Genomic DNA, 16,360 nt, shown 5'->3' with positions numbered 1-16,360 from the left:
TGCAGGTCCATCCCCATTACCTGATGGTGCTCGTCTCTGCCCTGTGGTCTGGCAGCATCCCACCCCGAAGGGCTGCTCCTTCCCAGACCCTCAGCCCGTGGCCACGGACCTGTCTGGCTGGATCCCAACCTGCCACCATCGCTTTAGAGTGGAGCGACCCGAGCGTGTCAGGGAGGCAGAGATGGCGGGGACGGATGGGGAAGAAGATGAGGCAGCATGGCGTGGCGTATCGGCACGGCGCGGCATGGCGTATCATCGGCACGGCGTGGCACAGCGTGCCACGGCACGGCCGCTGGCGTGGCGGCAAGGGGAGCGCAGGGGTGGGGACAGGGCTGTGCTTCCCCTTGGTGGAGGCAGGCGAAGGTGGAGTTATCCCGTTGTTCGTCCTGGAGAGCTGGTCGGACAGGAATTGGAGTAGCAGTGGGGTGCAGCAGGCAAGCGGCTCCGGTGGCCTGGTCCCGCTCCTGGTCCCGGTCCCGGTCCTGGTCCTGCCCGCTCATGTGGGGACCCTGATGGATCCGGCTGCCAACCTTGGGGCTGAGGGCAGGGCTGGGCCGGGGGCATCGAGGGGATCTGATGGTCTGATCCTGGCCTGGTGAAGATGTGTCAAGTGGGTGAGTCCGGGTCCGGCGCGGTGATTGTGATGGGAGGGTGCCGCAGCCCTGCCCTCCTGCGGGGGAAACTGAGGCAGGGAGGGGGCTCGGACGGGGTCAAGGACAGAGCTGGGCTGAGCACCCGGATGACGGCGAGTGTGCGAGGAGAGTGGTCCCCGATGGGGGAACAGCCCTGCCGCCGTCAGTCCTCAAAGCGCCGGGTGCCGAGAGCCAGCACCGGAGCTGTCGTTTCGGGCAGCTGCTCTCCCTGGAGCTTCTTCATTCCTCCGGGGAGCCCCAGCCCTTCCCAGCCCCGTCAAAAACTCCTGTCCTTATGGCTGCTGGTCCCACACCACCGTCCCAGTCTCAGGAGAGCCGGTCGGAGCGGTGGTTTGCATACCGGGGCTGCCAGCGGCTGCGACCGCATCACCTCCTGCCTTGTCCGCCCAGCAGCATGGGGCTCGTCCTCTGGGGCTGTCCCCAAATGTCCCCGCCTGTGCTGAGCGTGGTGCAAGGGCAGGAGGGACGGCTCGGTGCCGGCCACCCCACAGCGTGCAGCCTCCTCTCCCCTCTGTCTCAGGCCACCTCGATCCCAGCGGCCACCAAAGGGTCCTCATGAAAACGGGCCTCATCCTCCTCATCATCGGGCACCTCAACTTCATCACCGGCGCCTTCATCCACGGCACCGTCCTCCGCTTCGTGGTCAACCCCCGGGACGCCGTCTCCCTGCAGTACGCCGTCACCAACGCCGCCTCCGTCATCTCCGCGCTGCTGGTACCGTGGGGTGCGGGGTGGGAGGGTACGGGGGGACATCGGTGGGTGTGGGGGGCATCTGGGGTGGATGCAGGGTGGGCAGGAGGTGGGCTGCAGGAGGGGGTGGGATGGATGCGGCGTGGATGCGGAGCGGGCAGGAGGTGGGATGCAGGATGGACGCTGCTCTGTCTTCTCTTCCCTGCTCTAAATAAGCCTTTCCAGCACAAAACCAGGGGGATTAAATGCACAGGGACTTGTTACCGGGTGGAGGCTGGGGAAGACGCAGCAATGCCCACCGCGATGCTGAATTAGCCGGATGAGCTTTCAGGAGCAATGTCAACAGGGAAAGGGGACCAACGTCCCCGGGGCAGGCGGGCACCGTGCATCGCTGACCTCCCCACGCTTCCTCGCAGACCATCTCCTGCGGAATAGCTGCCCTCGTGCTGTCCCGCTGCCTCGCCCCCGCCACCCTCGTAAGCACCCATAGCCCCTCGCCCAGCACCCAGCAGGATGCAGCCATCCTCCAGAGCACGCACAGCCGCCACGTCCCCTCTCTCTGGCTCACCGCGCTGTCTTTTCTCTCCCCTCCTGCAGAAATGGGCGGTTTTTGCCCTGAGTGCCAGCAGCAGCCTGGGCTGCCTGTCCTGCCTGCTGGGGCTGGCCGTCTCCATCGGGCTGACGCTGGGGAGCCAGGGCCGGGCACTGCTGGCCCCCTGCACCATCGCCGACGTCGCCCTTGCCCCGGTCTCACGCGAGTGCCCCTTCGATCCCACGCGCGTCTACGTGAGTCTCCAGTGGGTTGTGGGCTGTGGATGCCTGCACTGGGGATGGGGAGGATGTGTGGGGACCTGACGCCTCGTGTCCCCGCAGAGCTCCACACTGTCCCTCTGGGCTATCTCCCTCCTGCTCGACTTGATGGAGATCATCTTTGGCATCCGCTGCCTCCTGCTCACCCTCGACCTCCTTCGCCTCGGCCGCTGCTGCGGCAGGGCGCACCGGAGAAAGGTGACGCCTGGTCCCTGGGCTCAGCACCGACCCGTTCCCGTGCAGGACTGGGATGGACCCGTCTGGGCTTGGGGACTCTGGGACAAGGGTAGGACTTGCTGACCCAAAGCTCTCGGCCCCCCGGCCCCGCTCTCAGCAGTCTTTCTGGCTTGCAGGTCTCCTTGCGGGCAGACCCTGCGGAGAACCCCGACCCCGGGCAGTGCCTGGGCTTGCTGAGGCTGGACAGCGTGGAAACTGCCCGGCTCTGAGCAGGGCCCAAGGGCTGATGCCGTGGATGTGCCCGGGCCAGTCCTGCCCCATCCTAGCACCCGCACAGCCCCACATTGGGACCTGGCTGCTCCCCAGCCCGGCTATGGGGCAGACACGTCCCCTGGACGGCACCAGCCGAGACACGTGAGCCCATCCCCGTGGCCTCAGGTCGCCTGGGGCTGCAGCGAGGAAGGCGACTGGGCTGGATCCGGACCCTGTGGGGAGGAACTTTCCCCTCGGCATCGACGGCCCCTTTCCCACCACTGACTGCACTGACACAAACTTTATTCTGCAGGTATTAAAAGACCAGAACCGCATCCCCCTCCCCACGGCCCCCACCCGTGCGCCGGCCGTGGGGCTGTGGGGAAGGGGCTGGCCTGGCCCCCACGGCCGTGGCAGTGTGTGCATGCGTGGGGGGCTGCTGGGGGGCCCCCGAGCCACCGGGTCTTTGTCCCCCGGGCCGTGTCCCCGCACCTGCTGGAGATGCAGCGGTGGCTTCACCGCCAGCCTTTCCCACCGGGCTGGGTTGTCCCCCTGCTCTGAGCCCCCGGTGCTGGGGGGGGACCGTCCTCGCTCGGGGCAGACCCTGCCTCCATCCTTCCCCGAGTCGAGCCAGTGCAGGAGCCCCCCCAGTGATGGGGACCGTCCCCCCGCCTCAGCCAGGCTCCAGCTCTCTCCCCACGAGGGGCCGTGGGGACACGGGCGCTGGGGACCGTGGGGGCCGGGCAGGGGATAGAGGCAGTGACCAGCTGCAGGGTGAAGGGGTGACGTGGGGCCATGGGGACCGTGGGGGGGGCTGCGGGGGTCCGTGGGGCTCAGAGCTGCGCGGCGCCGCTGGGGTCACACTGCAGCAGGCGCACGATGGACGGGTCGCTCTTGGCACCTTTGATGAACTCCTCCAGCGAGAGCTTGCCTGCGGGAGGGGGACACGGCTCAGCCCGGCGGCCACCACCCCACCCCGGGTGCACACGCAGGACCGGAGACCTCCCGGCACCCACCCGCTCGGGATGAACGCCCTTGGGGTCCGCTCCCCGGGTTTTGGGAGCGTGCTGAGCCCCTCCGGCTGCCGGGGCTCCCCCCGGCCATCCCGGCGGACATGAGCCGTTTAATCAGCGTGCGTGCGGCTCCTTCTAAGACCCCTGGATTTAGCCATGAGACCTTTCCCTTAATCCCTTCCATCTCCTCTCATTTACCATCGTTATTAGTATCCATCTGTCGGAAGATTTTTTCCGTTCTTTTCTCTGGAGTCGATTCATCTTCAGGCATGTTCATCACAGAAGAAACCATTTTGTAGATGGCCTGGGAGAGGGAGACGGGGGTGAGGGTGGGTGCCTGCCGTCACCCACCCGAGACGGGGGACAGAGCTTTGGGCTTCGCTGCCCAAATTCTTCGCCGCCATTCTCAAATGGGGCTGGCGTTTAACACCCTCCCCGTGCGATCAGGCTATGGGGAGCTTTAGCTCCCAGCACAGCCGGGGTGGGTGCAAGCGGCAGCCCCAAGGAAACATTCCGGCTGCAGGAGGCAGATGGGAACTGCTCCTGCAGGGACGAGATGCCCACTGAGATGCCACCGCAACGGCCTCACGAGTCACCTTCCGATGCCGAATCCACTGGGCTGGGATCTGGGCGAGGAGAGCATCTCCTGCCAGTCTGCCAACCACACATCCATCCGCCCCGGGGTGCTCGGGGATGGCTGCGTGCACTGTGAGTGGGGCCAGTGGGAAAAGCCCCGGGAGGGGGTGACAAAGGGATGTCCCCAGGACAGGGAAGGACCAGGGGATGCCCCAGGGTAGACTGATCCCTGCAGCCGCAGAGCTCAGCGGGCAGCTCTCTGCAGACAGCAACAGGCTCCGTCCCAGGCACTGTCAAGCCCCGGCCCGGGGGTAACGCAGGGTGCATGTCCCCAACCCGTCCGCGTTCTGGGAGGGGATGGCCACCATCACGCCCGGGTGACAGGCAGGACCGCACACTAGGAGCCACAGCGGGGTGAGGGAACGCAGTACCTGCACAATTTCCAGCATCTCCTCCCGACTGATGTAGCCGTTGCCATCCAAGTCGTACATGCTGAAGGCCCACATGAGCTTCTGCTCCAGCTTCCCGCGGGAGGTGACGCTCAGGGCGATGATGAACTCTCGGAAGTCGATGGTGCCGTCGCCGTTGGTGTCGAAGGTGCGGAAGACGTGCTCGGCGAACTTGGAGGCATCACCGTAGGGGAAGAAGTTGGCGTAGATCTTCTTGAACTCCTCCACGTTGAGGATGCCCGAGGGACAGTCCTTCAGGAAACCCTTGTACCAGCCCTGCAGCTCCAGGTCGGAGAACTCGGTGTTTTCCCGCAGGTCTTGGAGCATCTCAGGGCGCAGTTTGCTGTTCTGCTTCCCCATGCCGCTGGGACGTGCTGGCTGTCCCCCGGGGGATGAGCGCTGCAGGGGGGCAGGCGGCTGGCCTGGCTCAGGGGGGGTCCGTCTGTGCTACAGGAGGGGAGAGGGACAGGGCAGCGCTCCCTGGCAGCCCCCGGACACCCGGGTGGACGCCGACACGGCCCCCTCCATCCCCGCTGTCTTCTCTGAGCCGTCGGGGCCAGCCCCGGGGACCACCCAGCACCGGGCAGCGCCAGCCCCCTTGCGTTTGCGTAATAAGCCCTTATAGCTCATTTGCATAATATATAGGCGATATCTAGCTGGCGTCAGGAGGGCAGAGCAGCCTGGAGGAGGAGAAGGGGCTGGATTCGGCCCCCGCAACGTGCTGGCTGGGGGTCTGGGTCCAGCCCAGCTTTGGGGCTGGCCGGATCTGGGTCAGCTCCCTTGGAGGGAGGGTTATTTTCAGCTCCTCCGCTGCCGCCGTTAATATTTGCTGTTCTGGCTGGTACTGGAGCCCTGGGGAGAGCCGGGGGGCCACAGGTCTCGGCTCGGAGCCCCCTCCTTGCTTCAGGGTGCCCACACCCCTGGGGGACCCAGGACATCCCGCTGGGGTCACCCCAAGAAGCACAGAGGGGCCGGGAGGAGGTCAGGGTGGGTGCCCAGCATCTGGCCTCCCACCCCAGGTCCCCAAACTGGGGGGTCTGGGGGGTCCTTGACCCACTGCACCCACCCGAGGCTGCCTCATGGACTCAGGGAGGGCTTCACGGGTGCATGGGGGGGCTTCAGTGCCTGCAGCACCCACTATCTTACCCAAAGTAGGGAGGGGGCCCAGCACCCCCCAAACCCCCTATACCTTGAGGTCGCAGGACAAACAGGAGTCCCCAAGAGGAGCAGCCCGGTAGAGCTGGACCCTCCAGTCAAGGGGGGCTGGGACCCCCCAATATCTCTCCGTCAGCCCCCACCATGCCTCCATCCCTGCTCTGGCAGCCCAGGGGAGGATCTGCATGCCCCCCCCGTCTCAGGCATCCCCAGCCGGGCCCCCCCCGGGGCTGGCATGACCCCCAGCCCCACTGCCCGGGGCAGCTCCCGCTGCTGGGAGGGGAGCCCGCTGGGGGGGGCTCAGCACCCTGAGAAGAGTTTGCAAGGATCCCCCCAAAGCGGGCACCTCCAGAAGGGTGGTTGGGCACCCCCAGGGAAGATGCTCCCAGGGTGGGGGGGGCTACAGGGCATTCCCCCCAAACCGGGCACCCCCAGAGAAAGGGGCTTTGCTGGAGACACACCCCAAGCAAAGGTCTCCCCGGGGGGGTTGGTTTACCAACCCCCCCCCCAGCAAGATATAGTGGGGCAGAAGGGGGGCAACAAGACACCCCCGGCAAGATGCGGCGGGGCGGCGGGGGGGGGGACCTCTGCAGCCGCCGGCAGGGAGGGACGTGTGCCCTGGTATCCTCGGTTCCCCAGTGCCTCCCAGTGTGCCCCCCCCGCCCAGGTCCTCCCATCCCCGTCGCCTCCTACCTGCCCGGGGACGAGCCGCCGCCGCTGTGCAGCCGCCGCAGCCCGGGAGCGGCCGCCGGTAGTGCCCGCCGCAGCGGAGGGCTGCGGGGGGGGGGCACCGGCACCGGGGGGTGGGCATCGGCACCGGGTGCACTGACAGCAGCCCCCACCGGGATCTCCTACTCGCCCCGGGGCTCCACGCACGCCCACCCACCCCCCTCTGGGTGCAGCCCCCGGTCCCCCCCCACAGCCGGGGGCTGGGGCGAGGGGGGAGACCCCTATTGTACTGGCAAGGGTTGGGGCAGGTCTGGGAGCACTGGGAGGTTTGGGGGGCACTGGGAGCACTGGGAGGTTTTGGGGCACTGGGAGGTTTTGCAGCAGTGGGGGCACTGGGAGGTTTTGGGGCACTGGGAGCTCTGGGAGGTTTTGGAGCACTGGGGGGTTTGAGGGCACTGAGAGGTTTTGGGCCACTGGGAGGTTTGGGGGCACTGGGGCCACTGGGAGTTTTTGGGGGACTGGGAGGTTTTGGGGCATTGGGAGCACTGGGAGGTTTGGGAGCACTGGGAGGTTTGGGGGCACTGGGAAGTTTTGGGGCACTGAGAGCACTGGGAGCTTTTGGGGCACTGGGAGCAGTGGGGGCACTGGGGCCACTGGGAGGTTTGGGGGCACTGGGAGCTCTGGGAGGTTTTGGGGCACTGGGAGCACTGGGAGGTTTGAGGGCACTGAGAGGTTTTGGGGCACTGGGGCCACTGGGAGGTTTGGGGGCACTGGGAGCTCTGGGAGGTTTTGGGGCACTGGGAGCTCTGGGAGGTTTTGGGGCACTGGGAAGTTTTGGGGCACTGAGAGCACTGGGAGCTTTTGGGGCACTGGGAGCAGTGGGGGCACTGGGGCCACTGGGAGGTTTGGGGGCACTGGGAGCTCTGGGAGGTTTTGGGGCACTGGGAGCACTGGGAGGTTTGAGGGCACTGAGAGGTTTTGGGGCACTGGGGCCACTGGGAGGTTTGGGGGCACTGGGGCCACTGGGAGGTTTTGGGGCACTGGGAAGTTTTGGGGCACTGAGAGCACTGGGAGCTTTTGGGGCACTGGGAGGTTTGGGGGCATTGGGAGCACTGGGAGGTTTGGGGGCACTGAGAGGTTTTGGGGCACTGGGGCCACTGGGAGGTTTGGGGGCACTGGGAGCTCTGGGAGGTTTTGGGGCACTGGGAGCTCTGGGAGGTTTTGGGGCACTGGGAAGTTTTGGGGCACTGAGAGCACTGGGAGCTTTTGGGGCACTGGGAGCAGTGGGGGCACTGGGGCCACTGGGAGGTTTGGGGGCACTGGGAGCTCTGGGAGTTTTTGGGGCACTGGGAGCAGTGGGGGCATTGGGAGCACTGGGAGGTTTGGGGGCACTGAGAGGTTTTGGGGCACTGGGGCCACTGGGAGGTTTGGGGGCACTGGGGCCACTGGGAGGTTTGGGGGCACTGGGAGCTCTCGGAGGTTTTGGGGCACTGGGAGGTTTGGGAGCACTGGGAGGTTTGGGGGCACTGGGAAGTTTTGGGGCACTGAGAGCACTGGGAGATTTTGGGGCACTGGGAGCAGTGGGGGCGCTGGGAGCATGCCGGCATTGCTGCATTGGCTCACCAGACATAGGAGCCGGGGTCCCGAGCTGCCTGCAGACCCAGGCAGACGCCCCGCGCTGCGACGTGTCCCCTGGTCGTGTCTTCAAGGGCTCTGCTAAAAATGTCACTTGTCCCTTCCGTAGGGTGCCATCCTGCCCCAGGCTGCTGGGAGGGTGGGTGGGATGGGGAAGCACAAGGGTGTGTAAACACCACCACCACCACCCCCCCCCGTGCATGCACCAAACTGGGGACCAGTCTCTCCACCCCTTTTGCCACCCCACGGGCACCCCCAGCTCCCGGGCACAGGCTTAGCCATCACCTTCCCGCTGGTCCAAGAAGGTGCCAAGCCAGGTGTTTTGGGGCTAGAAGGGGACATTTTGGGTTTGAGTGTCCCCAGCATGCAGCCGGGGGCCGATGCAGTGTAGCATCACAGCATCCTTGGTTGTTCCAGGGGCTGGAGCAAAGCAGCTTTCAGTAGCCGCTCCGAGCACCGGGAAAAGGCTCCAGTGGAGACAGATGCTTGCTATAAGAAAGTGCTTTTCCCGGCAGGTTTTCCTGCATTCCTGCACCAGCTCCATCCATTTGCAAAGCCCAGGATTGTTCAGCAATACCGTGGGGAGCAGATGGCAGGGGCAGATGGGAGGAAGAGGCACGTACTCTCCTCCAAATTACACAAATAAACATGCATAAAGTGATTAAACCCACAGCCCCATCCCTGGTCTGGGGGGAACAGGGAAGAGGCTGGGGTGGCTGCTGCGGAACAGGGAGCTGGGGGAGAAGGAGAGACCCAGGCTGGGGGTAATTCACCCCAAAATCTGCCGGGATCAGCGAGGCTGAGGGGCTGCAGGGGCCCATCGAGAGAGACCTGGCACCTCCAGGCCTAAAACACCAACCTGAAGCGGGGCAAGAGACGGGGACCAGCCCTGATAAAGCGGCCGAAATTCACAGGCGTGTTTTGAAACACCGATGAGCAGCGCTTGCCTGAACCGCTGCTGGGCTGACGAGGAGACCCAGCCCAGACAGCGGTGCTGGCCCGTGAGGACCTGCAGGAACAAGCAGTTATTAATAATAAAGGCAATATTGGTCTCATTGTGGTTTTTTTCCCCGTTTTTAATAGCCTCGTGATGGTACCATGTCCCTGCCTGTTGCTGGAGGACTCTGGAGGACCAGAGACCAGCACAAGCTCCTTCCTGCCCTTCACCTGCACCTTTCGGCGCCGAGCCATCTCCTCGGTGCTGCCGTCTCCCCATCAATTCCTTCTCACCCTCCACATTGCAGCAGCCGTGTCCGCACCCCAGCCCTGCCGAGGGGCCGGTGGCTCCGCGGGGCTGGGAGCCCTCCGCGGGATCCGGGCAAGGGTCTCACGCAGGACCAGCATTGATCCCGAGGGGTGTTTTGGGAATGGGATTGGGCTGGAAACAAGGGAACTGGTGATGAGAGCTGCTGCGGTGGTGTCTCCCCCCCCCCATCCCATGTAAGAAAGATGTTTGGAGAGCTGTATGGGATGGGGATTGGAACTGGGGCCTTGGCATGAGCAGAAAGGCAAGGAAAAAGGAGAGATTTGTGCCCTTGGGGCTGAAGGTATCCCGGGGGGGCCTGAGCCAGGCAGCCCCTGCGCTGGGTGATGCCCCCACATGCAGCAGTGCTGAGGCTGGGGGGGGGAAAGTCGGGCCCTCAAGGTGGGGGTGCCATTTCCCCTCCGATAATCTTCATATCTATTTTAATCCCCCTCCGCATGAGTGACAGAGGGCACAACTGACGCAGGCTGATTTGAAAGCATCCCATTTCTGACTCAAACCCAGCCCTAAACCCACCTAATCCCCCGCGCTGGAATGGATTGCAGGAGGCAGAGAGAGGATAATACGGGGCGCGGGGGGCACAGGCAGGGCCACACTCTGCCATCAAACACTCGGTGATTCACAGGGTCCCTGGGCTTGGGGGCAAATGACCCCCAGCCCACCCCCTCGGGGTCCCCCACCCTCCACCCCAAAGCCTTGTGTTTTGTCAGCTCGCAGCCCCCTCCATCACCCCTTGCTCCTTGCAGCGGCACCGGCCACACCGGCTCCATGCTCCCACCCACTGATTTGGGGGGATCAGCCACATCATGGGAAGCAGGACCATGTCCTGGGGGTGCCGGGGCCCAAGAACAGCCAGGGCAGGGAGCAGGGCTGGCTCGGGGCTGGCTTCCACTGGCCCCAGCCTTGTGGCCCAGCCGAGCCCGCAGCAGAGATGCTGCCAGGAGGATGCTGAAATGGCCGCAGGTGCCGCTGCGATGCCTTCCCCACCGCCGGCGAGGAGAGATGGGGGTGTTGGCGATGCCTTCGCTGGGAGATTCCCTTTCCTCTTCCACCTCCTCCTTCTTCTCCTCCTTCTCCTCCTCCTCGCAGGGATTTCTGTGGGAATTTCCTGCGTTGTCATAGCAGCCGTGAAACTCCTGCCCCCCCCACCCGCCTCCGGCTTCGCTGCAGCAGGGCAGGGTGGGATGGGGTTGCAGGGGAGACCCCCACCCACCCTCGGGGGGGACATCACTGTGTCCCAGCACAGGGGTGCATGGCTCTGCACACACACGTGTGCACGCAGAGCAGCGTGTGTTGGTGTCAGCTTTGCCGTTGGCCCGGCTGCCATCCCCAAAGCCAACGGGGCTCGATGGTGCCCAGGGCTTGGCATACCACGGCGGCACACTCAGGGGTTTTGGTGATTTGGGCTCCAGCATCGCCCCCCCCCAGCCTCACTGGCCCTACGTGCCCGTGGGAGCATCCTTATGTGCACCCACGCAGCTGGGGGGGCACAAGAGGAGCCCAGGCATGGCCAGGGTGGCTGTGGGTGCCCTAAGGAAGGTTAGTGCAGACAAACTGGCACCATCCCTGCTGGGTTACTGGGACGAGCTGGGAGGGGAGAGGGCAAAGCAAGAGGGGCTCAGCCCCCGGCTGCACCAACAAACCCAACCAGGGTCTCCCCAATACCCTGCAGACCCCTCCCCGTGGGCCCACACTGACCCCAGAGCTTGTCCCCCGGCCCCACGGCATGCACGGCCCCACAGCATGCACGGAGGACACGGTGAAGGTAAGCGGAGCTGCGGTGGGGGCGCGGGGCAGGGGCTGCAGGACTGGCTGGGGATTAAAAGCAAATGCCCAGATAATAAGGATCTTTGGTAAAAAGCCCATTTGTATAATTTAAATCTCTAATAGGCTTCCTGGAATACAAAACCCTTTGTGATGCCCGATCTCATCTGGATCAGGAGCCGCTCGCTCGCTAAATCTTGACTGAGCACCGCAGGGCTGCAGGGACATTTCATAACGGAGAGGCTCCATCCTGCGTCCCCACGTCCCTGTGATGCCCACGCTGCCGCCCCGAAGCACGTACAGCTCACCTTGCCCAGACAGCCAAGGTCGGGGCTCCTGGGGACACGTAGCCCGGTCCCCGTGGGGCACACGCGTGTTGGCACCTGGACACGTGTGTTCAGCAGTGCCGTGACACGGAGCTGGGATGCGTTTTGGGCACAAGCGGGTCCCCAGCTCTATAAACGGCCACGGGGGGGGCTGCAGCGGAGCTGAGGGGAGGAAGGCGTGCTGTGGGCATCGCGGTGCCCAATTTTCTGTGCCACCTTCCCTGGCAGAAGTACAAAACCCCGAGGGATTTCCCCGCCACGGAGACAGTTTGTCACCGTGTCCGGAGGGTTGCGGAGCTCCGCGAGCCGTGGTGGGGACAGCCCACGGCCGGGGTCTGCCCCAGCTCGTCCCGGGTTTGGGGGCTGCTGGATGTGCCCAGGGCTGGCTGGGGGGGGCTGCAGCTCATCCCGGCTGTGTCCCACCATGGGCCTCGAGGGCTGCGGAGGTGACACCGCCGTCCCACGGAGGTCACCGCCTCGTTGAGGTGGGCATGGGTGAGACTGGGGGGGGGGTGGTCTGGCACTGGGGCGAGGGGGAGGGTGCCCAGAGGGGTCCGGACCCAGCCTTGACCCTTGTCACCCCCGGGCCGGAGGGGTTAAACGCCACCGCCACTGTCACCAGTGCCACCAGTGCCATCGCCACAAGCGAGTCCCGGGCTCCCTCTCGTGGCATCTCCCCCGTCTCGTGGGGTGACCGAGGAGCCACGGGGACCCGGTGGGACGGGGGGACCAGCAACAGCCAGGACAGCGGGCCCGGGAGGGGGCTGGCTGGGGGACACCGAGCCGGGGTGGGGGGGGGACCCCGAGCTGGGGGGGGGCATCCCCGCCGGGCTCCCAGCCCCTTGCGGCGGGATCCCGCGGGACGCGTCTGGGCGTGGGGCCCGGGTGGGGGGGGGGTGTCCCCTCGCGGGGGGGGCACGGAGGGATGGGGATGGGGGGGGGTCCCGGCTGCGGCCCCCCCCCGGTCTGCGCCGGGCCGGGCCCGCCGCGGGGTGTCGGCAGGTGGCAGCAGCCGCCTTCGGCAGCGCCGGTCTGCGGGCGGCACCCCCTGCACCCCGGGGACTGGCACCCTGCACCCCGACAGCACCCCGGCAGCACCCCCTGCACCCCGGGGACTGGCACCCTGCACCCCGACAGCACCCCGGCAGCACCCCCTGCACCCCGGGGACTGGCACCCTGCACCCCGACAGCACCCCGGCAGCACCCCCTGCACCCCGGGGACTGGCACCCTGCACCCCGACAGCACCCCGGCAGCACCCCCTGCACCCCGGGGACTGGCACCCTGCACCCCGACAGCACCCCGGCAGCACCCCCTGCACCCCGGGGACTGGCACCCTGCACCCCGACAGCACCCCGGCAGCACCCCCTGCACCCCGGGGACTGGCACCCTGCACCCCGACAGCACCCCGGCAGCACCCCCTGCACCCTGCCAGCCTGACACCCAGCACCCCCTGCACCCCAACACCACCCCCTGCACCCCACAGCACCCCCTGCACCCTGCCAGCCTGACACCCAGCACCCCCTGCACCCCAACACCACCCCCTGCACCCCACAGCACCCCCTGCACCCTGCCAGCCAGACACCCAGCACCCCCACACCACCCCCTGCACCCCGCAGCACCCTGCCAGCCTGGCACCCAGCACCCCCTGCACCCCGACACCACCCACTGCACCCATCTCTGCCCAGCACTGCACCCTGGCACCCCCCCGCACCCGGCTCCCCATGCAGCACCCTGTGTAGCTCTCCCCCAGCCCTCCCTGCTGCCCTGCTCCCTTTCGTGCCTGATCCCTGCAGTGTCCCCTCCAACACGCAGCGTCACCCCAGAGCACAGCATCCCCCCCGACACCCAGCATCCCCCCATGGGTATCTGCAGCCAGGCAGGAGCTCCTGGGGGCTCCGGGGGAGCAAAGGCCCCCAGAGCGGTTCCCGATGAGTGGCCATGCAGGTGATGCACTGCGGGTTGAACTCTGCGATGGGGTGCAGGGCACCTGCACCTCAAGGGCTTGGGGTGCCGTAGGGAGGTGCAGGTGATGGTTGGGGGTGACCAAGCTGCTCTTGGGGCACGACTGCAGCTCTGGGGGCCAGGGTCTCCTGGGGAGACCCAGGTCTGCTGACATCGTTCTGTCCCACCGTCATCCCCTGGGGACTCCAGGGCTGGGACAGTCCCTCTTGGGAGACACCCAGAGCATCTCCGCACACCGCATCCATTTCCCTCATGGGCTGCACGGGAGGCAGCCCGGGCCAAAAAGGGCCCCTGGCAATGGCCCTACCCCACAGCGCTGATTTAGGGACAGTTTTCCATGTCATGGGGACGTGGTCTCAATGCTCGGCTCCTGCCAGAGCCCGACCCAGCATAGTTAAGGTGAGGTGGGACAGGACAGGGACTGGGGGTGAGGAGGGGATGGCTGGCGGCGTCCCAGGTGTCCGTCTGGTGATGCGAGAGGGAAGAGGAATGACTGGTGAGCCTAAGTGCGTAATTAGAGCTGTGACTTAATTGGCACACCCGGGACATGCGATGGGCGTTGCGTGACTTGAATAGTGATGTGCTGGTACGGGCTGGGGAGGTGGAGGAGGGTCTGCACCGCACAGGGAGGCAATGGGAGCCCAGAGGGGACTGGGAGGGGGGGCCAGGACACCTCAAAACCCCTTGCCCGGTGGTGGGAAAGTAGAGGGGACAGGGAAAGGACAAGCACAGCACGGGCCACCCTGTGCACCCAGGGGCAGCTGGGACCTGAGCCCCCGGAGGGGACCTCAGTGCGGTGTTGATGTCCCAGGGAACCTGTTGAGGATGGCTGACATCACAGGGCTGGAAAAGAGCAAATGTTTCCCCTTTATTTGGAAAGGGGGATAGGAAAAACCAGGGAATTATGGTGTTAAGTGTGTTCAGCCTCTGGAAAAATACCAGAACACATCAAAAACCCTCTTGTGGGAGAATGGGAGGTAGTGGGGTGACAGGGAGCAGTCCTCTTGCATCTGCCAGGAGCAACCAGGGCAAGACATCAGTCTTCCCACGTTCCAGGGCCCAACCTCGGCTCACTGTCGGCCCAGGACGGGGTCCAGCCCAGGCAGCACCTTCCTGGGGCCAGCCGAGCAGCCCGGCTGCAGGGAGTAACTGGTTTTGTGTGACAATCCCTCCATCTCGTGGCTGCCGGGAGATTTGGGGCTCCCTGTACGGAGGCGAGCAAACGCCGCTGCCGGCAGCGTGGAGTCACATCCTGCTGCGATCTCAGCTTTGTGTTTCTGCCAGCAGCTGGAGCCGGTTTGGCTGCATCTGCCTCAGAGTTGGGGGCTCCTGATCCTGCTTCGGGTGCGCAGCCCATGGAAGAAACACCGGCAGGATCCCAGAGCTTGGCAGGCTCTCCTGCCCAGCCTCGTGCTCCGGTGAGGGAAAGCCCCGGGGAAGCAGGAACCCAGCCCGCAGCCACCCCTGTATGGCTATGCCCAAATCCCAGTTCCATCAGCTGAGCTCACCCAGCCCAGCCACGTGCAGCTGGATTTGGAGTGGGCACCGAGCTCAGCGCAGGCTGCTCCGGCAAGGGGCTGAGCCCCCCCCTGCCAGCCCGGGGCTCCCGCTCCTCCCCTGCACCTTCTCCACCACTGAAGCGATGAAATTTTAATCTGCTTCCAGGCAGGAGACGAAAGAGAGGCACCACAGGCGCTTCCCTGGGAAGCAGTCGACTGCAGCCAAGCGCCCCGGCACTGCGATGGAGTGCGGCGCGGACACAGCCCCGGCACCACGACACAGAGATGGCACTGGGAATTATCATCATCTCAGGCTGAGGAAAAAGAGTGGTGGAATGGCACAGGGCTAGGATTTGGCAGGACAGAGTGGTCTCCTGGCTCTGGTGGAGGTTTTTTGGGTCTCTCTTGGACGATGGGTGCTTATCGCTTCTCCGGGAAGGAGCTTCGGTTCATGGAGAGATGCTGGGAGCTCTGCAGGATCTCCCGTACATGAGGGCACCCCTCAGCTGGGGCATCTCTCACTGTGATCCACAAGCATGACCGTGGTCTGTGCACGGTCGGAGGGTCCCCAGCACCACTGTGGGCAGACGGGAAGGGGAAGGTGGCAGAGGCTGACAAAGCCAAGCCCCTCATGTCCGATTCACTCCCCACTTCATCCAGCGTGGCTCTGTTGACACCACTGGTGCAAAGCAGAGAGAAACCGCCAGTCCATAAACCAAACCATAGGGACCAGGCTTGGCGTAAGCGAGAGGACTCCACTGATGCTCCTGGCAGCCTGCAGGCCACGCCAAACTCCCTGGCAGGCAAATAAATACCCAGGACAGACAGACAGCCAGCGAGCGAGCGATGCTGCCCAGACACACGGCCCAGACCCCACTGCCTCCCACCCGCAGCGTGGCCGGGTGCTCCCAGTCAGACCAGTCCGTACATACTGGGACCTGTAGTCCCTGCTCGCTGGGCACCCTGCGGCCACCGCAGCTGGCCCGGGCCATCGCAGCCGGACCCTCGCAGGGGCAGGACACCTCACGGCTGGTGGGGCGCAGCGGAGGGGTCGGCAGAGGCTGCGGTGGCCGGAGCAGGGTCCCCCCATCCAGCGTCACAGGGTTTGGCAGCTGGTGGCTGAGCTGGGGAAACAGCTTCTATTCCCTTCGACTAGTTACCATAAATCAGAGCACTGCCGGCTTAATTAACCTGGAGGCACGGCTAATTCCAGAAGCTCATCTAATCCTCATTACCTCGGAATTTAGAGCCCGGCGATTCGCAGGGGCTGCGTGAAACCCCGGCGGTAAAATGTCCCCGCTGCTGTGCAAGGGGGGGGGCTCGTCTCGGTGTAAGACCCCATCTCCTTTCCCCGGTAGCCCGGGGGACCCGGCAGGGAGCAAGCCCCCCGGGAGGGATGGACCGGGGCGGGGGGGGGGTGTGTGCTGGGACCCCGGCGGGGGCGGGAAGGGAGGGACGGGGAAAC

At 65.4% G+C, this 16,360-nt stretch overlaps 2 protein-coding genes across 9 annotated transcripts; one reads left to right on the top strand and one right to left on the bottom strand.

Moving 5' to 3' along the window:
* The first annotated feature begins 271 nt into the window (after positions 1–271).
* Positions 272–2,884, top strand: TMEM54 (transmembrane protein 54). Of its 8 annotated transcripts, none has more exons than XM_052811714.1 (6): positions 272–614; positions 1,174–1,367; positions 1,760–1,819; positions 1,941–2,129; positions 2,217–2,351; positions 2,507–2,884. In XM_052811714.1, exons 1-6 carry the CDS (start codon positions 602–604, stop codon positions 2,597–2,599), a joined length of 684 nt encoding a protein of 227 aa, XP_052667674.1. In that variant the 5' UTR covers positions 272–601; the 3' UTR covers positions 2,600–2,884. The 8 variants fall into 8 exon arrangements, with proteins under 8 accessions (XP_052667674.1, XP_052667667.1, XP_052667673.1 ...); XM_052811707.1 differs by having other exon boundaries at positions 1,690–1,819; XM_052811713.1 differs by lacking the exon at positions 2,507–2,884 and having other exon boundaries at positions 2,217–2,493.
* Positions 2,869–5,198, bottom strand: HPCA (hippocalcin). The gene is made up of 3 exons (XM_052811716.1): positions 4,603–5,198; positions 3,794–3,899; positions 2,869–3,513 (listed from the first exon to the last, which is right to left on the bottom strand). Exons 1-3 carry the CDS (start codon positions 4,978–4,980, stop codon positions 3,416–3,418), a joined length of 582 nt encoding a protein of 193 aa, XP_052667676.1. The 5' UTR covers positions 4,981–5,198; the 3' UTR covers positions 2,869–3,415.
* Positions 5,199–16,360: the final 11,162 nt, after the last annotated feature.

Source organism: Harpia harpyja, chromosome 16 (genome assembly GCF_026419915.1).
Source record: "Harpia harpyja isolate bHarHar1 chromosome 16, bHarHar1 primary haplotype, whole genome shotgun sequence".
Classification (NCBI taxonomy): domain Eukaryota; kingdom Metazoa; phylum Chordata; class Aves; order Accipitriformes; family Accipitridae; genus Harpia; species Harpia harpyja.
Note: the sequence above shows the minus strand (reverse complement) of the source record. Positions and strands in the feature narration are given on the sequence as shown.

What these genes read in the sequence shown, in the direction of transcription:
- HPCA (XM_052811716.1), bottom strand. Translation starts at nt 4,980, where the DNA reads ATGGGGAAGCAGAACAGCAAACTGCGCCCTGAGATGCTCCAAGACCTG. An exon ending in AGATGCTGGAAATTGTGCAG is followed by an intron (nt 3,900 to 4,602) that starts GTACTGCGTTCC and finishes TCCCTCTCCCAG; the next exon opens with GCCATCTACAAAATGGTTTC. An exon ending in GATGGATACTAATAACGATG is followed by an intron (nt 3,514 to 3,793) that starts GTAAATGAGAGG and finishes CCCCTCCCGCAG; the next exon opens with GCAAGCTCTCGCTGGAGGAG.
- TMEM54 (XM_052811707.1), top strand. An exon ending in CCGTCATCTCCGCGCTGCTG is followed by an intron (nt 1,368 to 1,689) that starts GTACCGTGGGGT and finishes CAATGTCAACAG; the next exon opens with GGAAAGGGGACCAACGTCCC. An exon ending in TCGATCCCACGCGCGTCTAC is followed by an intron (nt 2,130 to 2,216) that starts GTGAGTCTCCAG and finishes GTGTCCCCGCAG; the next exon opens with AGCTCCACACTGTCCCTCTG.